Here is a 26,484-nt window from a genome sequence, read left to right as displayed (position 1 = left end):
GAGAGTAAGGTTTTTTTTGTTTTGTTTTATTTTTTGACTTTTTGACTTTTCAAGTGCATTTAACACCATTAAGCCTTCAATAATTTTTGTAAAATTAAGATGGAGAGAGCTGGAGTGTTTCCTATCCTGGTGACCCTGATAACTGACTACCTCATCAACAGACCCCAGTATGTAAGGCTGCAGGACTGTGTCTTATGTTGTGAAGCACTTAAAAGCAGGCGTCTATCAGTGGATCAGTGTGTGTATCTGAGTAAGCGCTAGGTGAAGAGCATCAAAGATGTCTTACAACATGTTTTTGAAGCGTTGATCATTATAGCCAATCACAGACATATCTGTTGAGCGTGTGAACACAATGGCCAATCAGAGGTGTTTAAGTTAGTCAGAATCTGCTCAACAGTGCTCAAAATGCTAGGGGGAAATATTGGTATCGTCACATTTTTAAAATTGCAGTACGGACTTGGAAATGACTTACCGGTACTTTTGACTTTCAACATGTTTCCTATAACAATGTCTGATGTTTACATTTTACATAGCATGAGAAAGTCACATAAACCATGCAAAATCTGATCAGAGCAGTCAGAATGAAATGGATCGATACAGCATAGTATCATGATATTCTGAGTAGGTATATTGTATCGATATGTGGACGCCAAGTATCAATATTTTCAGGGAGTGAATTTCGGCTTGTGATTGTGAGTACTGTGCATAATTTTACCCTAAGCTCCTCATAATGCGGGAAATTAAAATAATTAAAATAATTTGAAATATCTCTCTCTCTCTCTCTCTCTCTCTCTCTCTCTCTCACTCACGCAGCAAGCTCTGTGTACAGGAAGCACATTCTCACATATTTCTGAAGTTGAACAAGGACCGAACGCTTACATGTTAATTAAATGAGTTAATTCGACACGAAAAAGCCAGCTGCGTGCAGCGATGCAACTAAACTTTTGCTTGAAATCAGAATCAAAAAAGTTTTCTATATAATGCCATACATACACTGCCAGTGCACTAATTCAAAATACAACATGACATTGTTGGCTATTGCACCAAATATACCTGTGCGACTTATAATTGGTTTTGTGGTCCAGGGTCACATATATTGACTTGAGTGTAAAAACATCGAAATGTGCAAAAAATTTTATTTGACAACTGTAATTTCTATTAAAAATATGTCTAATATATGAGGAAGGACAATACTGAACAAGGAAGGGATGAAAGACATGGATATGAAGATGTGGAACAGACTAAGAACTTTATCTTATTAGATAAAAATATATGTGGAAAAAAAAGTTTTCTTTTGGGTACATTTGCAGCTGAATAAAGGTAATAAATCGCAATATATCGCACTATGTTATCAAGAGCCAATGCTCTGCTCCTAAACACTTAACAAGCTATTTGTGTTCGTCATCCCCTGTTAAAAAGTGAGGGCACGGCAGAACACATTGTTTATAGTTCTTGGATGCCATACTTTTCATTTAATCAAAACCAACAGACAGGGCACGTTCACACACAGACACTCAAACATGCATCTTACTTAAGACATCGAAGCTGATTACTTCTATTCCAGAAGCAGAAGCATTCCCATAGCGTCAACGCCATGACGCAGAGTTGAGTTCCCTCGAAAGGGAACCGTTTTCAACACTGATAATAATAAGAAATGTTGGTAACACTTATAGCCTTTATGTATAATGCATTACAAAGTTATTCATAATGTACCTTAACAAAAGTTAAAATGCATTATAATATTTGCAGATTCCTTGTTACATCTGAAATTCGTTGTTTGTCATGTGTTTTGCATTATACTTTCCAAAGTTGTAACATAAGTATTATATTGTATTATAACTGTGGTTACAATTATTCATGAGACCATACAATGCATTATAAGGTGCATTATGAGGCATAATTAATGGATTAAAAATACTTTTATAATGAATTATACTGTATATAAAGGCTTTAAATAAATTGTTACCAAATTATCTCTTGAGCACCAAATCAACATATTAGAATGATTTCTGAAGGATCATGTGACACTGAAGACTGGTCACATGAATTTGCTTGAAGAACATGGTTGGTGAAAATTCAGCTTTGCCGTCACAAGAACAAATTACATTTTAAATATATATTCAAATAGAAAACAGTTATTTTAAATTGTAATAATATTTTACAATAAAATTTTACTGCATCTTTGATTAAATAAATGGTTTTGGTAAGCATAAGAGATTTCTTTCAAAAAATCTTATTTTTTCCAAACTTTTGACCAGTAGTGTATTTCATGATTTACATATTAATCAGTGGAACATCAGTGAACAGAGGCAGGAAAATTAAAAATACATTTTTCCAGGTATTACATCTCAACATTTTCAGAGATAAATGGTCTACATCAAGAACATATCCACTTATTAACTCTAACAGTTTCTGCTCTGAGAACACTTTGCCTAAAGCAAGATCCATTTATCGCACTCCTTCATGAAACTAACTAAAAGCTATGGTATGCTCATCCAACCATTTGAAATTGATTAACAGATAGTCACCTTAACAATAAGACAACATTTTAAGAGGGCAGTGACCTCATTACACTGTTAAGATCATATTGACATTCTGGGCACTGATTTTATTTAAATAGCAGTTAGCAAACAAGTCTCTGTCACTATTATCTCACCATTTCTTGAACACAGTATAGTGTCTACTTTAGGTTATGTCTTTCATAACAAGTAGTTTTGTGGACTTGTGCCAGATCACAGCAAATGACAGCATCACTGATAGGGCTGTGACATGAATATTGAGCAATTACAGCAAAGTGTTAGGTTTCTTCACACATACCTTTTCCTTATCTCACTAGTCAGGCTTTTCTTGGAAGTTGATCCATCCTGGCGTGCAGGTTTTTCTAAAGACAGAGGGGCATCTCGAATGGGGTGGGGCAGAACCATAGTCCCCTGGGTAACCGGGAGGATCTCCTCATCACCACCCTGCTGACCCAGGTGTTGCTTGGCATAGTCAAACCCCTGAACAGGCTAAGCAACGAGCAAACATTCACATATTTGATTAAAGACATGAAGGTTATTCTTTTACACACCACACTGAAAAAAATTAAAAAGTAACATCTAAATTAAAAAAAAAATGTTATAGTCAAAAATAATATTTAACATCAGTAAATGAACCTAAATACATTAATTTATACCAAAAAATGTATAAATAGCTGGCAGGTTACCACTTTTTACAGTGCATAATGGGGTTTTTGATAAAATATCACCCATTTAAGGCAGATGAAAAGTGTTTTCTTTTGTTACAAAATCAATGATTTTGTTTTACTTTGAAATAATTGCTTTGAACAAATGTTTTGACTATATATTTCAGGCATCTATATAAAGTGTATGTGCTGTCAGGAATATGACTGCTCTATTAAAATGAGAATGTATGAGGATCCAGTGAATGTTCATTGTTTCAAGTGCAATGAATACAGTCTTATCACTGAATACAAACTAAGATATACTAAATATAAATAGATTTTTCCCTTTCCTGTTTTACTGCCCATTTTCTTATGGCATTATGATATCTGTCAACAGATGAAGAATAAAATGCTTTTTCTACTAAATGTTGTTCTCACCCATATAAAAGCCATCACTGAGTATAAAACTGTAAATAAAAAATGTTTTGTCAAACAATCTGACTGCATTAGATTATACCAAGGAAAGTTCATGAGTTCACATGTTAATATAATCCTTAAATCTAATGAAGGTAAACAGATTTGGCAATGGATGGGCTTGAAGATGAGACTTTACTCAAATTCTAATTAATTAAGTAGCCTGAAGGCAATTTGAATGAATGAATTTATAATTAGAAATAGAGGATGCTGTCACATGAATGCATAAGCCGTTATTTATATCCATAAGTTCTGACTGACAAGTTTAATTTAGACTCTGATTTTTCATTCTTTAGGATCATGCAATGTAGAAATATCACCTTAATATATTAATATATTAAGGCTATATAAGGCTAGTTCTCAGTTCTGCGCATTGTTATATTACAATATGGCAACAATGTGTAATAATACTGTCACAATGCCATCTTATTAATTTATCTTAAGCACTGTTTCTGTAAGCTGTTCTTACAAGACATTATCCAGCCACAGCGTTATTGTGTCACAGTAGTTTCCAGACTGAGGATGGAAGTTTACCGTGGAAGTTTGGTTAAAGGGGTGGTTCATTGTGATTTCACTTTTTTAACTTTAGTTAGTGTGCAGTGTTGCTGCTTGAGCATAAACAGTATCTGCAAAGTTACAGCGCTGAAAGTTCAATGCACACGGAGATATTGTCTTTTAAAGTTATGGCAGTTTAATGCCTACAAAAACGACCGGTTTGGACTACAACGAGTTTCTTCCCGGGTTGGTGACATCATAAACCCTGCGATTAACATAAACACTGCCCCCGGAAACGCAACAAAGTGGGCGAGGCCATGTCGCGTACAAGTCTTCTTCCTAGGGATGCTGGAGTTCGGGAACAATGTTTAAAATTTAAGTTTAATTCTGTTCCTGACAATTATAATGCTAATTTAGCTGTCTGTGAATCTACGTGACAACGTGAATCGTGACAACGTATTCCGGACAGCGAATCACAATACATGGCCAGCTAACCAATCTGAGCCCATTGCGTATTTCTGAGGGAGGGGCTTCATAGAACCAGGAACTCAACAGAACGTTTTTAGGAGAAGGGAAACAGTGGTGTAAAATAAAGGTAAAATATATGAAAAATATGGCGTCTTTTTAAAAATGAAGCATTAAGACATGTTAAACTGCACCCCATAAACACAATCAAGCGTAGAAAAAAAACACTGAACCACCTCTTTAAGTCTTTACTTGTTAACCACTCACCTAAATGTTGATGTTTTTGAAGCTTATTTGTTTCTCAGCTGCTATTTTAACCTTGCTGAATTTTAATTGCATTTTGTGCTAAAATTTCTATCTTAATATTTTAATACACTTTAATATCACTGATTTTAAGCAGTTTAACGTTTTCTTGTGCACAACTAGCTGGAGACAATCCCAAATATAAGTAAAACTATTTGTCAAATAATTTGTAATAACAGAAACATAAATACACTGGGGATAGAGCATTTAGATAATCCAGTTAAAAGACAGAACAAAAAGCAAAAAGAGATGACCATAAACAAAGCAAGTAATATCTCAGTTAAGTTTGTTTTAAAATAGCAATTAAATATTAACGTAAAAACAAATGTCACAATGAGGTGATGGTCTAAAAAGTGTCATAAGGCCAATAACTTGCCTTTGACCTAAACCCAAAACCCATCCTGAAACCGCTGGCCTGGCACTGCTCTCCGGGAAACCATTGTGAAGAATGGCTGTGTGGCCTTGCAAATATATTCAAAGGCTATGTTCAGACTGTCAGACAAAATCCAACTTAGCAAGTGTGAACGGCAAAAAAAAAATAAAAATAAATAATAATAATAATAAATAAAACTTTTACAAATCCGTTTCAAGCTACATTCATATGTGTTTTAATCCTATTCAAATTGCATTTCCAGATATCTGTTTTGGTCTGACTGCTCTGATCGGATTTTGTGTGGTTTATGTGACTTTCTCACACCACGTAAAACGTAAATATAACAGAGGCCAGCTAGGATGCTCTAGCAACTGACGCTAGAGGTTGCAGCCTTGGAGCTGCCGCTTGGAGCAGGCAGGTGCGAACTGGAGGGGCTACATTGGTGCCATGACCCGGATTGGAGTGAGGTTTAGGGGGGTGAGTGTAACGGCAGCCAGCTAGTAGTTGCTGTGCAAGTAAACCTCACTCCTTTGATCTCAAGAGATGCTCTAGCGACTGATGCTAGAGGTTGCAGCCTTTAGCCTCCTTGTTAGAGCGTCTGACTCCCAAGTCAGAGACCCAGGTTCGAGGCCCGCGCAGAGCAGGGCGAGTAGGACCTGGGTGAGGGGTTACATAAACGTCAAAACGTTGTTATAGGAAACATGCTGAAAGTCGCTGCAGAAACCCAGAAGACTCCGTAGTCCAGCGCGGTGGCTGCACATTGTCATGTTGTAAATAAGACGACATCTGTATTGCAAACCCCTCTATGTTGCAGTTGTTGTTGTTCTTTTTGGCATATGCCTACATCATTGCTACCAATGCAGATATTCCGGAGTGGCATGGACACAAATTCGGACCTGAACAGTTGCGATACACAATGTGGACATGATTTTAGATCAGATTCTAATTGGATACACAAATAATCGGATTTGGACTGACAGTGTGAACGTAGACTAATATTCCGCTCTGTTTTCTATAGTTTCCCCACTCTGTTTAGTTTTCTTGGTTACTCATTACTTCCTAGTTTGTCACTATGGTTACTCTTTGATTTATTGATTATGCTCACCTGTTCCATATCTATATTTTTATTATTATTATTTTTATTTATTTATTTTTTGTTGGTATTGTGTATATACTCCTGTGTTTTAGTCACTCCTTGTCTGTTCTTGTTTATGTTTATTCTAGTGTTCTACTAAGTGTTTAAATTTAATAAAGACTGTTATTTATATCTTCTGTGTCTTTGTGCACTGCAACCACCGCATTGTAACACTACACTGCATATGATTTTGCAAATAGCAAATCCTCAGATGCTGGATAACTGAAGGCAAGGTTGCATTCTATAATGGTCAAGCAAAATTCAGGCAGTAGTTTGTCAGTAATAGTGAATGATAAACTAGGCCAGAGGGTGTATATTGGGAAAAGCAGGTCAGATCATTATACCTAATAAATAAGATGGCATGTTTAAAAGAGAGTTGCTGTCTGCATTTCTTTTAGTGAGGAGGATACATGCTTTATGGTTTTGCAGAATTGATGTATTAAATGCATTTTTATAACAAAGAGGTTTTTGTCCCTTCCATAGTCCCTCTAGCCTACTTTCAACTAAATCATCAGAGAATTTCTGACCTTATTCCTAAAATATTCAGCTTGTTTAGGCATCCAAGCACGCAAAGGAACACACACAATACACACATGTACACACACATACATTAAGATACACATAATTCAACATAATCTTCATATTTATGTAATCCAAAATTGTATGTGAGTGATTTTAAAGGAATGATTCACTCAAAAAATTCAGTGCAATTCATTTATCTTGTCCCATCATGTCATTCCAAATCCGTATGATTTTCATGTCAAGGCTGCTGTTTAACATATAATGAAAGCTTGAAGTGTTCATTTTGAAGCTCGACATCCCCCGTCTTCATTTATGTTCATTTTATGGAAAAAGCAGCCAGGACACTTTTCTAAACAGAAATTTAGGGCCCTATCATACACCCAGCGCAACGCGGCGGCAGGCGCGACGCAAGTGTTTTTTGCTAGTTTCAGCCCGACGCAGTTATCATTTTCACGTCCTGCGCCACATTGTTTAAATAGCAAATGCATTTGCGCCCATGGGCGTACTGGTCTGAAAATTAGGTGTGTTCAGGCGCATTGATGGCGCGTTACTATTTTGAGGCAACTGAAATAGACTGCGCCATTGACCAACTGAAACCTGGTCTAAAGTCAATATTTGTTTTGTTATTTAAAGAGCCCGCTAGTAATATGCGCCTATATGCGGGTGCACAATGCGCGTACACTCTGCTTAGTACACACACAGGGACGCGCAGAAGGACACAAACATGCCAAATATTAAAAATAAAAGTTTTACAATGTAAAAAATTATTATTGTGTGCATAAAGATAAAAATGCTTTGGTGGAATCCGGATTTTCCCGTAGATGGTCAGCTCGCACACTTTAACCCCGCGCACGAGCAGATACGTTTCCTCCCTAGAGATGCGTTCAGTTTTTCGCCTTGCAAATTCTGTCATGTAAATAGCAAATCCGCCATGGCGTGAGCGCAACTGGCTTTTAAAGGAAATGGAAGATAAGACTCTGATTGGTTTATTGCACGTTATGCCCAAAACACACCCATTACTTATTACGAGAATAGGGACAACCCTTTTAGACCATGCGCCCGGCGCGCCGACCATTTTTCCCATTGTTAAACTAGCAAGTGGATACGGACACGCCCTAAGTGCACTTGCGCTGTGCACTTTAGACCATGCGCTTAGATTGTTAAAATAGGGCCAATAGTTTTATGTGTTTGGAACGAAATCTGGGTGAGTAAATGATGACAGAAATTAACTTTGTGTGTGTGTGTGTGTGTGTGTGTGTGTGTGAGAACTAACCCTTTAATTGTGCAAGATTATTAGTATTTCTCCCTGAGACCTATCTACACTACACATCATCCTTAACATTGTGTGCACATCAGGATCCAGAGCAGCAGGTGAGATGATTGAAGAGCTGAATAACTACCTGAGGGTAATAACCCACGTCTCTCCAGTAAGCAGTCTAAATGAAAGAAAACAGCATCAAGAGTCATCAATCATTTCTAGCTCTCTCTCATACGCTCTCTCGGGATGTATTCCCAGAGGCAAGCAAAGCATGTAAGCATTTGAGGAAAACTGTTGATGAAGCCACTAAAATATGCTGAGTGTACAAAATACCATAATGAGTTATAACTAGGATATTTGTCCAGTCACTTCCGTACCTTGACTCGAGGGTTGAAGTTGCCAATTGGATCGCTTTTGAAATCACTCTTGTTTTTATGACAGAGCACCATGGTGATGATAATGATGATGAGGGTCACCACACCGATGGGTGCTAGCACCGCTGCAATGATCCACAGGTTGTTGGGTGGATTCTTCACCACGGCTGCATAGTGGAAAAAATATTTAGTTTGCACAACAATAATTTTGTTATTGATTACATTTGCAACATTTCAGTACTCATTCTTTTTCTTCTTTCAGTGGATCATACAGTACATAGTTGGCTTAAAGAATTGCAAATGAAAGCAATATTTTGAGTTTTGTGACTTTTAGTCCATGTTTATTAGCTTTGATGTCTCTATATGCTATTCTGTAAAGCTGATGAAAATAACCTTTAGCAAATATGGCTGCCTTCAAAATCGCACACTCTCTTGAGTAGGTACTTATTTTAAATAAGTAATTACTTTGCGACCGCTAAAAAAGGACGTTATATATAGTATAAATGTGGGTAGTATGTAATTCGGATGTACTACATCAGCCATTTTGTCATCACGTGGCCTACCAATGTCATTTGTGTCACTTTACGGCCATCTCCCGTGGCCTCATGGGATGGTAAAGTGTCCATCTTATGCACACTTCAGAATCTCACCGGAAGTAGTGGGTCATCCGAGTAGTTTTGCCTACTTTTTTACTGATTTTTTGCCTACTTTAGAGTAGGAAAGTATGCAATTTTGGATGCAGCCAAAATATCTATTTTAGACATGAAACATTAGATGGCATGGGCTTTAAATGGCATGCCATTTATATGCAGTCTGCTAGCAATCACATAATTTAATGCATGCCACAAGCTGATAGGTCCCTTTGCTGATTCTGCAGGCAATGAGATTGCTTGTTCATCATTTAAATATTCAGATTAACTGTTCATTGTAAGCTGGTCCTGCAGCATGCAATCAGAGTTCCTCTGAAATAGTCCACCTCCCCCAGCTCCACCTGTCTAGATCTGCTATGAGATGTATGTATGCCTATTCATACATCTTTGTATCTATTGGCAGTAGCAAGTCCATACTTGCTTTGCAGCAGTGTGCATTTAAACTACTACTACTGTCAATCAAAGAAAAAAAAAAAAATGTATATATATATATATATATATATATATATATATATATAATATATATATATATGTATATATATTTGCACATTTTTTCTGTAATCACGATTAATCGCACCTAACAATAAAATTTGCAAAATATTTTTTTATATTGTAATATGCAATCGAAACTTCAAATTAATATAGAAACAACAGTATATATAGAGGCAGTATAAAGGCAGTATATTTTAAATATTTGTTTAAAGGCATCTTTTTACTAAGTACTATAAATGAAAGACAATATCACCAATACCAGTACTGCTACTGATGGATTTTTTTATTTATTTTTTTTTTATTTCTGGGTATGAAATAAGTAATCATAGCCATTCAAAGTTACAGTAAATTGAAAGGCATAATTTTTAAGTTATTTGCATTTGTTTGGTTGATGCAAAGTTGTAAAATGTTGCAACTTTGCTCATTTTTGAATGACTGTTAAAGGAGAAGGAGAAGGAGAAGGAGGAGGTATTTGCAGCCAGGTTTTGACAGGGTCATGCGAAATCTTGACCACTGGCCTCACACTAACTAGTAAAAGCAAGTGGAAAATCCAGTTTTAGATGGACCGTGATGTCATTGAAAGATTATTTTCTATTAAAAAAAAAGAATGAGACCTTAAATATTCCACAACTTCCTGTTTCAATAGGAAATATGTCAACACAGGAAATTGTGTTCTGTAAAACATTTCATGATTCTTTAAAGAAATGTTCTGGGTTTGATTCAATTTACAGCATATGTATCAATGTTGATTATCACAAAAAAAAAAAAAAAGATAACATTTTTCCATGTCTCAGTTGGAAATAAAGTATCCTTAGTTACATATCCATATTTTTGTAACTAATTTAACTAATTTTGCATATTGTAACATTTCTATAATTAAAATATATGTAATTCTAGTTAAACTTGAAGTGAACATAATATTGACCTTCAGCCTGCAGTTGGACAAAGTATCCCAGTGTGAGCGCCATGGTCTGTGAGTCCACTGTGTTCAGAAGCTTGGCTGCAGATGTGCCAAGCAGTGGGGTCTCGTTTTGCTGGGCATAGTAGGTCATCTCAGCTGGGTTTTTTGGCCCATGTACACGCCTGATACTAACCATCTGAATGCAATGAAACACAGCTTCATCACTTTCTGTAGACACAGTTTTATGTGGTAAACCTGAATGTTAAACCTTTTCCATCAAACAATCTACAGGGGGGAGACTGGGGGTTTTGTAACACCGTGGCTGCGTCCGAAATCGCATACTCTCTAGAGTAGATACATATTTTGAATAAGTAATTACTTAATGACTGCTAAAAAAATGTGTGTGTGTAGTATGAATGTAATCTGGAAATGTAAACGTAAACGTATGTAAAAGAACTACATTCGCCATGCTGTCATTATGATGTGACTGACCACTGTTAGTTGCGTCGCTTCACTGCCATTCACAACTCTTCTCTCATGGCCTCATGGGACAGTAAAGTGTCGAATGCACACTTTAGAATCTCACCAGAAGTAGTAGGTCATCCGGGTACATTTTTCCTACTCTCTTATGAGTACTGTGAATTTGGACATACTTCTCTTGTCACATACTTATTTTCGCCTACTATATAGTAAGGAAGGATGCGATTTCAGATGCAGCCCGTAAGATTAATGAATTAGAAATGAGCAGCAGGGGTGAAATCACTATCATACATGAATCCCTCCTCAGGTAACAGTAGAAGATGTACAATAGTAGCTTTTGTGTGAAAATATATTGAGGATAAATATTGCATGATAAAAAAAAAAAAAAAAAAAAAAAGTAGCAAGAAAAAAAAAAAAGAGGTAAGAAAATAATATAATATCCATTTTGGTTTATAATTTGTGATCATGTTAATGATTGTTTAATGACAACTACATGTTACCAAAAGAAAAAAAAAAAAGGGTAACACTTTATAATAACTGCATGCTATCAATTATTAGTTAAGCATTAGTAAATAGTCAAATCAAATCATAGTCATAATCAAACCAGTTACTTTGTACAGTTTCATATCTTGCATCTTGAAATAAATATTTCTATGTTCTGTATCACTCTTTACAAGGCATAAATAGTCCTCACTTTAGATGAGCTCACAAAAATAGTTAACTGACAACTACTAAATGTTTTATAAGTACCGAAATAAATCATGAAATACAGTAGGAATACGTTTTAATAAAGCATTTATTAACACACTGAGTAGACGTGCCCATATGCGGTAATACGATAATGAATATGCACGATATTGTTATCGTGGGCACTTCAAAATACCGTAAATAATTATTTATTACGAATTATTCAAATTTTTTTAATGCATTTTAAGAATACTTTCCCCGTCAACCGTATAAAATGCACAACACGCACACTCAGATGTAAAGAAGCCCAACGTGCAGGAGAAGCACATGGCGAAACGAGTGAAGGAGACGCGCTGAATGAAAGTGCACGTTCACTTTCTGACAGCAGAGGGCACTGATGGAACAGCAGAAGTGCAGCGGTTACCCCGGAAACCCGGAAACAAAGCAGCTGAGCTACTGAACGTTTTTTAAAATGCTTCAAACAGCCATTCAAGTTTTTTGTATTCGCAATGTTATTCATCACAGCACCAAATACTTAATACTTAAAGACTTAATAGGCTATTTATTTTCAAATGTTGATTTATTTTCAAATTTTTATATTTTAATCTGGACTACAACATCCCCTAATGATTGAAAATGTTCTGATTATTTGTTATTGTTCAGTAAAACTTAGAGACATACAGCTTCATTAGTTAACATGTTAATTCATTATTACCAAACTGACAATGAAAAATACTTATAAAGCATTTATTAATCTTAGTTAATGTTAATTTCTTAGTTAATGTTTAATAACATTACTAAAATCAAAAGAACTTATTCAATCGACCTGAGATAAAACTAATAATGATCAGTTGTATTCCTTAGCTAACATTAACAAAAAAATTATACCTTCTTTAATAAATGTAGCTATTGCTCAACCTTAGTTAATGCATTAACCATTAATAATGAGACCTTATTGTAAAGTGTTACCAGTTGTTCTTTATAATCTTGCATTATAGATCCAGATAAAGATAATTTATAAAGGTTTTTAAATGACAAAACAAACACATATTTGAGAATCGGAATATCAGATAGTTGATGACATGGTAAGCAAGTTTGTGAATATTTTAAATAAAAAAGGAAATACAAAATAATAGCAATACATCTGTCATACAGTGTTATTGTGGCTGCGGTGTGTTACGTGACAAGCATGATGCGTCGCCATGGACACAATAAGTGCAAACGTTCTAAAATAATGGTCACCTTAAAAAAACTCACTCTGGGGGTAGAAATATAGAAATATTACATATTGTTCCTTTAATAGAGGTGGTGATGGGGGAATGGCATACTAAAAATTAATAAAAGGAAAAGGAAATTTGATTACCACAGTAAATTCATGCACTAAAAATTTAAAATGTCCATGTTTTCTTTTAGCGTCACAACTTACCCCAGTAGATGGGTAGGTTGTAACAACAGCACTCTTTGTAAATGACAATAATTTCAGCATACATTGTAGGTCTCAAAACTACTTTCATTTGAAGTACATACATATGGAAGTATCATAGTTTGGCCTATTTCCAAATGACAAACTATGATATCTCCACATCTACAGCTAAAACAGATTCAAGTAAGAAATAACTATACTGTTGTTGGGCCAAACCATGGCCATTTCTTACTTGGGATATGTGAATATTTCTTCTAAAATTACTAATTTTTTCAAATAATTCTTTATTTGTTCACAATAAATTTGCTTAATAAATTAGCACTTGGAAGTTCCATTAGGTTGTACCTGGACAGTGTAACTGCCCACTGTTGTTGCCCGTTTAAAGCGAATGCCTTGCTGATGGGCCACCATGAAGAGCTCAGCCAACCGCTCCTCCATGAGACTGGCAAAGCTCTGGTACTGTCCTTCCAGAGAGGAGTTTTCCACATCCTGAATCACTGGAGAGATATGGAGAGGGAGAGACATTAAATGAAAGAGTCTTGCTGCAGAGCTTCTCATCTCTGGCCCTCAAGGTCCTAGCTGCTTCTGAACCACTGCTGTAAGCATCTTGCTCACAATAGTTACTTCTCAATTATGCTGTACTTGTTTGACAAAATGACGAAAATTATGACCAAAACGATGACAAAACCGATGACGAAAATGACAAAAAAAAAGGACCAAATTTTACTTTGTCATTTTGTTTGTTTTTGCTCTGCCAATGAAAATGGTTCCAAACAAATTCAAAGCAGGATCAACCGCTGTGTGTCCCTTATCAGTTCATGAATACAAGCATTATTCAGTACTCTCAAATTTAGATTAACTGATAATGGTTTGATGTGTTTACATAAAATAGAAATAAATATAAATTATCTAATCTTGCCATAGCATGGCAGCATATTATTATACGTATTATACAAACTCACTGGAGCAAATGGTTTAATTTGTTTTGCATGTTATGCAAAAATCTTTGTAACAACAAAAAGTTTCCCAGATGTTTCCCACGTTCTAACAGTTTATTTTGTGAGCTTTTAAGAGTATTCTAGCATATATATGATATTAAAGCAAACAAATACAGAGTAAAAACCACAAAACCAATATCAATTTACACAACATCACTCCATATAATGAGAATGGGAGTGAAAATAATCTTTCATAATGAAGGAACTATAGAAATTCTATGAACATTCATCAATAAGATGTTTACCTGTGATTATCCAAAATGGCCTGGTTGCTACTGATGTGTTGAGGTTATGATATTCCAGAGCTGCAGAGGAAAGATAGTGAGAGGGAAGAGAAAGAAAGCAAGAGAAACTGTTGTATAGAGGAAGAATAGATAAGAAAGCTTGTTTCCAAAGACATTGCTTTGATCCTGGGACTTAGCTGAGCACATCTACTCTCCAACAGACAGTACAGAGAGTCTAGCCGCATTCCCCAAATGAAACCTTTACTCAATTGCATACTGGCAGTGTGATTAAAGGCTCTGGCTGACATCCTGTCTTTAAGGCAGAATCACTAAGCAGCCTGTAAAATTCCAACAGCTGTTGAATCACTCCACTAAGGTCTTCTAAGGTCTCATCTGAGGAACAACAGCCTAAGTGTTTTGACCAGTGTTTAATGTTTACATGCAAAATGTTTACAATGTTTACACAGTATAGTATGCAAAAAGTAGTACATGAGTTAGGGATGTGCCCGAAGCAGAATACCTTATTTGGAAAGGCACGGATATTGGCTTCAAAATGAATAAAGAACTCTATCGAATAATAGAAAAAATAATCTGCAGACTTGTGTTTGCTGGATAAAAAGTGAGCCAGGGGATAGCATAGCACGATATTATAAACCTATAAAATCACTACGAAATAATGAGTGTGTGAAGTAAATGAGTGTAAACTTTATGAATTAAATGACAGGCTAACAACGCGATCAAAAATCAAATTGCTACGTTGCTGTTGTGAGTCTCTCAGAAATCAGAGCTTTGACATCAACTAAGATACTACATCAAACACATTTTCTACTACTTAATGGCCCGGTTTCACAGACAGGGCTTAGCCTAAATCAGGATTAGGCCTTAGTTCAATTAGGACATTTAAGTAGCTTTTATAAACGTACACTAGAACAAAACATTACTGGTGATCTTCTTGAGACAAAACAATGGCACTGACATATTTTAAGATATGTCAGTCCAAGTTTCTTTCAGTTAAAACAGCTCAAACATGCATTTTAGTCTAGGACTAGCTCAAGCCTTGTCTGTGAAACTGGGGGATAATGTTTATTTAAATGTTTTAAACCTTGTACAATAAATCTTTATCTTTCTTACTCTTGCTAAGATGGCACAGCATGCATTCTTTATAATTTATTCAGATTTTCATTGGAATGCAGAGCAAAAGTTGTTTTTGCAATTTTCAAACACTTATTTTGACCTTATTCCATATGAATTTGTAGGAATTTCCCTTTCAAACGCAAACTTTTGGGGAGGGAAAGTATTTAAATGAATCATCCAAGGTGATTTACTAAGGTTTGCGCTAGTCAATTTACTGGCATTTGTGCCATTATTTACCGCCCCCCCAAAAAAGCATGTCTTAAACCAGACGCCAATTTGCACTGCTCTTAGTAGATTGCGTGGTCATTATGGAAATGATCTGGCTGCATTTGTGTTCTTTAATTTGTGCGTCATCAGTAGATCAAGAACTTTCCCCTCCCATCAGTGTTTTTTTGGAATTGCGCCCTCATGCTAATTTGCCCTGTTTAGTAAATCTGGCCCATAATATTTTCTTTCAATTTCCATTTTCTCTAATCAGCTCTAATCAGCTGGAGTTCTCGTATTTGAGGTTGTGGTTGTCCTGACATAACTCTGTACACAAAGTGTCTCTGGAAATAAATAAATAAATAAAATCCCCATTTATTTAACAATTCATATTATTGCTTTAATTAGAATATATTTCAATATATTTTATAATTATAATAAAAAATATATATATATTTTATGAGCTATACAAGGCATATTATTAAATTTGATTTGTTAAATGAAAACCTGACCACTTCCAGATTTATCCGAATACAGATATAGATACAAAATGATTTTGAGATTGTTACAGAGACAGATATTGGCTCCGCTGCACAATACCTACTATGACAGTACAAGATTTTGGGTGCATTCAGAGTTAAGACATTGGAACAAACGTGCAAAAATTTTATCTTTAGGGGTACAACAGTTTGTCACTGGGGCAGTGCCCTCAAAAGTACACAAAATTAGTACACAAAATAGTACCTTAAGGTGAAATATTACAACTCTAAGATATAATATGAACCTTTTAGGTGTACATAAGGTTTAGAGTTTCCCCTTTAAGGGTACTGGCCCAGGGACAAGCTGTTGTAGCCCTCAATGTACAATTTTTGCAATTTGCAATCACAATGTATCAATGGCACAATATATTGTTGCATGTACCTCAGTGTGTATTGTATGAGATAGTTACCAATACCCAATCCTAGTTAGGGCACGGTTATGTAAATAAATGGATTTTTGCTTTCTGAAAAGTTCAATAAAAACTTCAACAAAGCAAAGACAAAGCAGACAAGAGAATTGACAGCTAGGAGAAAGCAAGCAACCTCACAGTCAGCATTAGCAAAAGTGTGACAGTGAAGTGTGTGATATTCTCACCATCACATTACAGTTGCTAGTGGAACCGTGTTCTTTCCACACTGACACACACACAAGTGTATCTGGGATTCCCTACTGTTAATTATTTTTCCTTATAATTGGCTTTGATGTGCGTGCTGTGCCCTGGCCCATGTATGCATGAACCTGTGAAGACTACAAACGGAAAATGCTTAATCTCTCTGAAGAGAGATTACAATGTTATCATGCCTCTATCATGTTTAGATAATCATGTCCTGAAAAACTTTTTTTTAGCATTAATGCTGTTTAGTTGTTTATTTGTTTTTTGTTTTTTTTTAATTAATATGTGACAGTTTAGATTTATAAATATTAATTACAGTTGCAAGAAAAAGTATGTGAACCACTTGCAGAATATGTGAAAATGTGCAAAATTTTAACAAAATAAGAGAGATCATATAAAATGCATGTTACTGTCCTGAGTAAGATATTTTACATAAAAGATGTTTACATATAATCCATAAGACAAAAAAAAATAGCTGAACTTTGCAGCACTTACGCTCAGCAGTGATCAGTGGAGGGTAAAACAGGAAGTAGCCGACAAGCTCAGCGGTCAGGTGGCTGAGGAGGTTACTGGCTGTTGTGCCATTGAGAGAGACACTGCCATTATGCACCACATATATCAGAGATATTGCAGGAGAACCCAAAGACTGAGATGTGCTCAAAATCTGTGAGAAAAGAGAAGATGGAAACAAAAAAAAATTTATGAAAGAAAATGAAAAAGCATTTTAAACTTTTTCCCAAAAGATGCAAACCTACTGTATAGAGTCCTACAAACCTCAATTGGCATGCAAAAGTTATAGTTTTAGAGGTTATTAAAGGTATTTGAAAGTTAAGGCCTTCCCACCTGTACAGTGAGGCCGCTGTGAGAGTTCATCACTATGGCCTCGGCCTCAGCAAAAGCATTCTCCAGTCTCCGTTCCATCATCTGAGTAAATCTGCAGGACCTGAGGTCATCTCCTGGACCTACAAACCTAAGAACTATACACAAACATAAAGACATGCACAGAGAAGTCACCATGCTGAAACATGCAGAATATACTCGGTATATATTCTTAAAAGTATTATATTTTATCATGGCATTGCTAAATGCTTGATTCATTTCTGATTCATTAAAAATGTAATTAAGCAATATCGTGTGAAGTGTTAGGGGTAACATATTTATCATGATGCCAGCCTGTGTTCCCTTGGTCTTGTGTGGACTTTTATGTTATTTCCTGTTCTGTGCTATGTTGTGTAGTCCTTTGTAGTTTTTCTTGTTGATTAGTTCTTTGATTGTTCCCAGGTGTGTCTCCCATCCAAATACGAAGGCTGAATACCAAATGGCACACTTCTATGCACGTTCCATCTTGTGGACTTACAATGGCTGCCACGTGAGCGTGTCTGTTAAGTCCACGAGACCGTAGGGTGTCCCATTCATAATTTTAGGTTTCAGAAGGGTGCTCACGAGCACCCCCTTTATGGCTGCTATGCGCCCTCAATGCGCACTTCAGCTGAGCCCGCAAATTTGCAAGCTATGCAGAGGACTTTACCTGGCAGTCAAAGCGGCATTACGTCATGAAAGTGCAGACTCAGAGGAAGACCGTGAGGGTTTAAGGTGCCATTTGGGATTCAGCCTAACCAGGCCTGAGACTGCTTATAGCCATACCACCCTAAGCACGCCTGATCTAAGCTAAGCAGTGTCGGGCCTGGGCTGCATTTCTCAATAGCATCGTGAGCTAAGTTGATCGTAGAGAACATTGGTGGCAATAGTTTCCACAATCAACTTGGGCTCACAATGCTTTTGGGAAAAGCAGCCCTGGTTAGTACTTGGATGGGAGACACACCGGGGAACAATCTGAGAGCTAATAAACTAGAAACACCACAAATGACGACAAAACATGGCACAGAACAGGAGATAACATAAAAGTCCTCACAAGACCAGAGGAGCACAGGCAGGGATCATGACATTATTACAAGTAACATGAGTTACATAATCAGAATATTTTTTTCAAGTAACTAATAAAGTGACACATTACTTGAAAATTTATAACAAAATATCTGTGTTACTTTTTCAAATAAGTAACGCAAGTTACTTTGTTCTTCCATTTATTGACTGACACCTCTTGTGAGAGAAATCGGGAGTAAATTGTAGAGGTGTTGTGTGTGCGATGTGTAAACATGATGGTTATTGTAGTTCTAGACCAGGGGTGCCCAATCCTGTTCCTGGAGATCTACCTAGCTGCAGAGTTCAGATCCAACCCTGATCCAACACACCTGTCTGTAATTATCAAGGGCTCCTGAAAATCTTAGTTAGCTGGTTCAGTTGAGTTTGATCAGGGTTGGCGCTGAACTTTGCAGGAAGGATTATCTCCAGGAACAGGATTGGGCACCCCTGTTCTAGACTAATGTGAGCATGTTGCACAAAAATAGATTCCTCAAAATGAATAAAAACAGTGAAATGCAAACTTAGAATGTTACGCAAACCCACAATTTTCAATATGTTCAATAACACAAATATACTTTATGTATTCAATCTCGGTAACACTTTAGTATAGGGAACACATATAAACTATTAACTATGACTTTTCCCTCAATAAACTCCTAATTTACTGCTTAATAGTTAATAGTTAGTAAGGTAGTTGTTAAGTTTAGGTATTGAGTAGGATTAAGAATGTAGAATAAGGTCATGCAGAATAAGGCATAAATATGTGCTTAGTAAGTACTAATAAATATTGGCTATATTCTATTAATATGCATGCTAATAAGCAACTAGTTAAAAGACCCTAAAATGAAGTGTTACCTTAATCTCACTTTATCAACCAATGTCTTTATTAACCAAGCCCAGCCCAGGTGAGAGAAAGTAACATAATATTACTTTCCATAAAACGTAACTAAGTAATGCAATTATTTACTTTTTTAGGGAGTAACACAATATTGCAATGGATTACTTTTAAAAGTGTTGTACTGAACATCAGCACAGCTGTGAATCTGCTGTAGGGACAATACTATTTAAACATCTAATTGTATATTATATCAGTAACACTTTACAATAAGATTAATTGCATTAGACCATTAAAATTGGATTCTTAAAATTAACTCAAATCTTTGATGTAACAAGTTATGATGTAAAATATCTAGTTTCCGCTAGATTCAACGTACGAAAAAAGTGTAAAACTCTTGCAGTTCAAAAAGCTTACGCTACGCCCTACGTCTTCCCTATTCAACTTACAGAAAAAGTATAACTGACACGACGCCAGTTTACACTTTCTTCGTAACTTGAATACGGAATGCAGTCTGGTGGAAGCTAGATATTTGACTTCATAACTTGTTAAATATGGATATTTTTTTTTTACACAAACACATCGCTTCAGAAGGCCTTTATTAACTCCCTAGAGAAGTGTGGATTACACGTTTATGATGGATGGAAGTGGATGGAAGCACTTTCTTCAGCTCATACTCGTGACCCCTATTCACTGCCATTATAAAGCTTGGCTGTGTCAGGATATTTATTAATAATTCTCAGATTGTGTTCATCAAAAAGAAGAAAGTCATATACACATAGGATGGCTTGAGGGTGAGTAAAGCTTGGGGTAATTTTCATTTGAAAGTGAACTAATCCTTTAAGTGATGAATTTATTTCCAGGTATAACTATGTACTCAAAATGTGCCTTTGACTCTCATTTATATTGTTAACTATATTCTAAAAAAATACAAAATAAACTACTTTGTCCTCACATGTCTCCTCAGGTGTGAATGACAGAATTATTCAGGATTATTCACGCCTCCACGCATACTGTCTTTCTAAACAAAAAGTGTCTTATAAAATTTTAATCAATCTATTTTTTTTTTTTTTTGTGAATGAGTAGGCAGGATGATTTTCACATCATTTTGAAGCAAAAACTCTTGGCTACAACATCCAATACTCAGAAGTCTTGTAGACACACATTCAGTATGTGTTTTGTGGCCTTATTTCAGTGACTTAATATTTTTGTTTTTTTCAATAACCATGCATAAACGTTATTCTCTCAAAAATACAAACATGTACATACACGTTGCTCACATATTATGGTAGCCTAGTAGTGCTGAATACAGTGTAATGACATTTTTATAAATATGTTTCTAAGCAACTGAAAAAAGCACAAATGTCAGGGCATGTCAAAACTTCTCTAGGGCCCCAAAACCCCCTCAGACCCCAGAGGGTTAATATGTAAGGGGACCCGCAGTGTATGTAGATAGAAACAGCTCGTTCTAAAGTAATAAAAACACAACGGTTCATTATGTAAGGTCTTTATACACCACTGAGAACATAGTTATGTATTTTATATTGTTTTTCTGTCAATAGATTCTCCTAAAATTTACACTCTGCACCTTTAAGCTTGATTTAAATGACATCCAACCTGTGTAGGACAAATAGTATTAGGTCTCACCTAATAGATGTCAATGACTGTATTAAATGGATATGGAAAATTATATGTGTGGCAGCGTGACACATTAGTGTGGTGACAGAGATTGAGCTGTAAGCCTGACCTGTCTTCAGCATCAATGAGATGGTAGGGCTGGGTCTCCAAGGGACTGCTGGGATGGGAATCGCCTGCACCAGTGGCACAAACTGCCGGATGTCCACCATCAATCTCTCAATACCATAGACGCTAAGAGCCTCCACCACAACTGCAGCAGTGTACACCATCTCTCCACTGATCACATAGTAACCGACTGTCACATTAGGCACACTGGAGATGCTCTCAATCTGGAGAAATTTACAAGAAACCCTGATATTAAAGGTGCATTCAGTAGTTTGGTGCTAATTTAAAAAGTTTTATACATTGCCTGTTTCAATTCATAAATGTTCAATGTAGATCTGTCACATAAGAAACATGTTTTACTGCTCTATTTATTTCTATGATTTTATGTACAATAGAGTTTTAATGGGTTTACATTAGGGCTGTCAATCGATTAAAATATTTAATCATGATTAATCGCATGATTGTCATGAGTTAACTTGTGATTAATCGCAACTTAATCACACATTTTTTAAATTTTTATTTTTTTTCCATAACAAAACATCGAAAGCTCAGCCAAACAGCTGATCATAGCTGTACAGGGCAGGTTTTTATTTCTCATCTCCATAAATATAACTAGTAGTAGAGCTAATGCAAGGGCTAGAAACCAATATCATTTGCTGCAACTTCCTTGTCATCGTGGAGAGTGCAGTTCATGGTTGCATAGCAACGACAGACGCCACGGGAGCACAAGTGCTTTGGAAAGAAGGAGAAAGCAGCGTGGCTTATTAACATGTTAATTTTGACAGCCCTAGTTTACATGTTTTTTAGTCCATTTTATTCCTTTTACCATTTAAAGTGTGTGTATGTCTTTAAGGAATGCATGGTTGGCCTGTTACGTAACCAGTCACATGACAGGAAACATGTATAAGAGAGCAGCATAACAAACAAACAGTCAGTCACAACTTACCTGGATTGTGGAGTTTACAACCTGTGGACTTACCTTTCCAGAATCAACTGCAAACTTTTGGATTACACTATTCTTGGATTGTATATAGACTGGTGGACACTCACATTGGGACTTATCAGCACACTAGGATTGGACTGTTTTAGGGTATGGTGAATTGGACTTTATGCTTTTATGCTTTTAACACTTCTATTAGCAAATCAAGTTAATCAAAGACAGTACCTGCAAATAAACACTTCTATTAGCAAATGCAATTAATTCCTAGTTTATTCACTTTTTTTATTCACTGTTTTATAGAAGAGTTGGTTAATTATTTATTTATTTATTTCTCTAGTTCAATTAAAAAAAGGTCAGTCAAGTTCGGATAGTTAGCATGCCATAACTACACTGCCATATATTTTATTGTGTGCAAGCCGAGCAACTGTTATGGAGAATGGAAAATCTAATGCTTAGTTCTAATGCACAGTTTAAGAAGCTTTTATAGAACTCTTTGATTAAAATAAAAGATTCAAACATGGACAACAGAAACGCATATAAAGACAAAATAATGGACAACATGCTGTGCTTTGTGTGCAGGTGTCCCAACTAGTCTTAACTAGCTTAATCTGCAAGAAAACCCAGCTTCACTAGAAAAATCATACTGGTTGAACAGCTTTACCAACCAATGGTAAACAAACATAAATCAGCCTGATCTAGCATGGTTATAGTGCTGGTAGCAAACCAATATCAGTCTGTTTTGAGAAACAGTGTTTTATTTAGCTTCTGAGTGAAAGCAGAATCTAAAATACACAGAGGTGTTCTGTTTGTAAAAAAAAAAAAAAAAAAAAAAAAAAAAAAAATCTAAATCCTAACCCCTGTAGCTCCTTCAATCAACACTTTGATGGGCCTCAAACTTCAGTCTTCAGTTTTCCCTGTATTGTTTCCAACATGAGCACTGCATTGACATCAAAGCCTTAATCTTTAACAAGTTGGGACAGACAGGCAGAAAAAAGTTTAGAAACTGTATAGTGATAAGTAATAACTGAGAGCTAACTAGTAGCTGTATTCCATTTCGGTTTCCACCCAGTTTATCATGTGTCTTTCCCTATCAGCCAATCAGTGTCACAACATCATTTTCCTACAGTTCCATAGTTATCACTAGCATGGCATTAACAGCTTATGGTGAATGGCTCAAAAATTTACCTTGCAATTATATTAAAACTCCTTTAGTCTAGGTTTCAGAGGGATGTGTGATTGAAGGAATTCGGGGAGTGGTTCAATTCAGTGGCTAGGTCTGGTGGAAATTAGTCTCAGCTGAACGTCTGATGCATATGGCACACTTATCTGGAAACATTCCAGTCGTCATCTGGTTGGTTGAATTATACAGGATGTCCAGGAGACGCGTGTGTCGCATTCTTTAACGGTCCGCCTGGAAACAAATGCCGTTACACTAACCCCCCTCGTGGAAGAAGAACGTGGTCCTGTTTACAAGTGCTTACCTGGATCAACTAAACGCTGGATTTTTAAAAGTATGTGAAGTTTGGCTCCATTGTTGCAGTAAACTTGCACAACATTCTTGAATTAATAATTTATAGATGCACGCAGGTCTGTGATTGCAGGGACATCGACTTTACATTTTCACGCCCCTAAACATGACGTGGAACAAAACAAACTGATTGGTTGCGTTACATGTCAGTCAAATGTCCTCTTGGGCGGTCCTTGGCCAATGAAAGCTGCGATAGAAGTCCAGACCTTCTGCCATCGGTCTGAAGGTCTGGCTATGCGAGACTAGGTGTAAGTTATAGCAAGACAGCAAACATTGCTTAAAGCAGAATGTCATTTGTATTGGTGCATATTTGATGCTGAACAAACTGTAAATGATGATTGTGTTAAAAATTTATGAATTGCAAACCTTAGCCTGAACCGTGCTGTCGTTTAAGGCCTTCTTCAGAGCTTGAGTAAACCCTCGAGGGAGATTCTGCTTCAAAATACTGTCTAGACGACTTCTTCGTAACTGTACAGACAACACTGTCATAGACAGAAACACAAAGAGTTATTGTTTTTGCTTTGAAGTATATAAGTTTTATGTTTCTATTCTAATCAACTGAAACCATTTAATCAGCAAAGGAACTTTACAAAAAAATGTACCATGGTAGTCTAGTTTTCACAACAAAAAAAAAACAGTATCAGTAAGATATATATATATATATAATTTTTTTTTTTTTTTTTTTTTAATTGTATTTATCAACTAAGGCAATTGAAGAGAGGGAAAGGGATGAGACTAGCAAATTACTTGAGTTGATTTCAATCTGTCAGGGCATATACTGTACTCTAACTATCAGGCACTTTGAAAACAGTTATGGTGGATTCCAATCACCTCCAGTTCCACAGAAGTAATATTTTGGTGGAACTATGGTTACCATGGTAAATTTTTGTAATGTAATTTTGTAAGGCACTTACATACATCTATTTGCAGTGCTTACTGAAATTTACAGCAGTGTTGTAGTCAAGAAAATCTCATCCAAGTCAAGACTGAGACCAGAAGAGGGTCAAATCCAAGTCAAGACAGAGTCGCCATGCTCTCGAATCCATAACAAGACCAAAACCATGGAAATATGCTTTTCGAGTTGATTCTCAAGTACTACAACATTGTAATTCAGAAGCTCCTACACGAACTGCCATGATAAGTATTCATTATTCATCATTATCTGACAAAAAGCTGTACCAAAAAAAAAAGGTTACACTTTATTTCAATTGTCCACTTTATATATTCTACTAACTATAGGTAACTTTGAAACTACGTCAACTCTTATTAGAGTATTAGCATAGAGTATTAGTAACTGTAGTAGACTGTTAAGTTAGGGTTAGGTGTTAGGGTTCAAGTAAATAGAATGAGTTGACATGTAGTTGCAAAGTTACTTATAGTCAGTAGAAAGTCTGTTGGGGGACCATTAAAATAAAGCTTTAGCAGATATTATACAGACAGTCTACTAATATTTTAATGACTGCTAGTTGACGTAGTTGTGAAGTCACTTATAGTTAGTATAATGTCTAAAGTGGACCATTGAAGTGTTATCAAAGTGTTTTCTTTTTTCAGTGACTTCTGAGCAATCACACCTGTTTTTATCCACATCTTGTCCGTGATGTTACATCTCAGCAGTGTGTCCTCAGTAGCAGCAGCAGCTCTTGGAGGACCTAAAGTGCTTCTTGAAGGGTCCAACTTAGCACTCTGTGAAGTGGTGGCAGAGAGGATTCTAGGTGTTGTCTTTGGAGATTCTGGGAGGGTAGTTGTAGTTCTAATAGTGGTCCTAGGTGTTTTAGGGTGTCGTTTAGCAGCCAATGATTTGGTAGTGCTAATCTGATCTGTAGTTGTTGTAAAGGGGATGATGGTTGTGCTAACAGTATTGCTGGTAAATGTTGTAGGTTGAGATATGAAAGTAGTTGTAATATCTGGCCGTTCTTGTTGTGTGTCCACAGCTGTAGCTGAAGGTCTACTGGGTGGAGCTGTGTTTTTCTGCTCAGTTGGGTATCTACTAGAATCACTGGCTTTATTGTGAGGGTCCCCAACTCTGGATGTGGCCACAGGTTCCACCAGATCAGATATCCACTCAGACTCTGAAACAACAAAACATTTAAGGTGAGAAGATGACTGTAGAGAGCAATGAAGATGGTGAATGTGAAGTGATGATTATGCTGATGATGTTACGAAGTGTATAAAATGTAATAAGCATGTTAATTTAATAATCATTTGTAATTGTAGGTACTGTATTTTGTAATATATGGTTTTAACAACAAACACTACCAGTCAAAATTTGAAATATATATTTTTTTTTTTTTATGTTTTTGAAAGAAATATTTTACGCTAACAAGGCTGAGCACCAAATCAGCATTTTAGAATGATGAAAAAAGATCATGTGACACTGAAGACTGGAGTAATGGCTGCTGAAAATTCAGCTTTGCCATCACTGGCCATTACATTTCAAAATATATTAAAATAGAAAACAGTTAATTGTAACAATATTTTAAAGCATTGCTGTTTTTACTGTATTTTCAATCAAATACTGTATATGCAGTCTTGGTAAGCAAAAAAGACTTCTTTCAAAAAATTATTCCAAATGGCATCATTGACCGCTCCTGAAAGTAGTTTACATTT

At 36.0% G+C, this 26,484-nt stretch overlaps 1 protein-coding gene across 2 annotated transcripts in view; it reads right to left on the bottom strand.

Annotated features, from left to right (window-relative positions):
* The window catches only part of kiaa1549lb (KIAA1549-like b), a 120,322-nt gene that overhangs the window by 54,765 nt on the left and 39,073 nt on the right, over positions 1 to 26,484 (bottom strand). For both annotated transcript variants that reach the window (XM_051871010.1, XM_051871009.1), the window contains exons 3-13: positions 25,449 to 25,946; positions 24,244 to 24,359; positions 21,414 to 21,633; positions 17,752 to 17,885; positions 17,404 to 17,572; positions 14,439 to 14,498; positions 13,541 to 13,692; positions 10,630 to 10,801; positions 8,566 to 8,729; positions 8,331 to 8,366; positions 2,818 to 3,008 (exon numbers count right to left, since the gene is read on the bottom strand). In XM_051871010.1, the coding sequence (XP_051726970.1) occupies positions 2,818 to 3,008; positions 8,331 to 8,366; positions 8,566 to 8,729; positions 10,630 to 10,801; positions 13,541 to 13,692; positions 14,439 to 14,498; positions 17,404 to 17,572; positions 17,752 to 17,885; positions 21,414 to 21,633; positions 24,244 to 24,359; positions 25,449 to 25,946 (1,912 nt within the window). The remainder of the gene's footprint in view (positions 1 to 2,817; positions 3,009 to 8,330; positions 8,367 to 8,565; positions 8,730 to 10,629; positions 10,802 to 13,540; positions 13,693 to 14,438; positions 14,499 to 17,403; positions 17,573 to 17,751; positions 17,886 to 21,413; positions 21,634 to 24,243; positions 24,360 to 25,448; positions 25,947 to 26,484) is intronic.

This window comes from Ctenopharyngodon idella, chromosome 18 (assembly GCF_019924925.1).
Source record: "Ctenopharyngodon idella isolate HZGC_01 chromosome 18, HZGC01, whole genome shotgun sequence".
NCBI classification, from domain to species: domain Eukaryota; kingdom Metazoa; phylum Chordata; class Actinopteri; order Cypriniformes; family Xenocyprididae; genus Ctenopharyngodon; species Ctenopharyngodon idella.
This window is presented reverse-complemented; position numbering and strand designations above follow the sequence as displayed.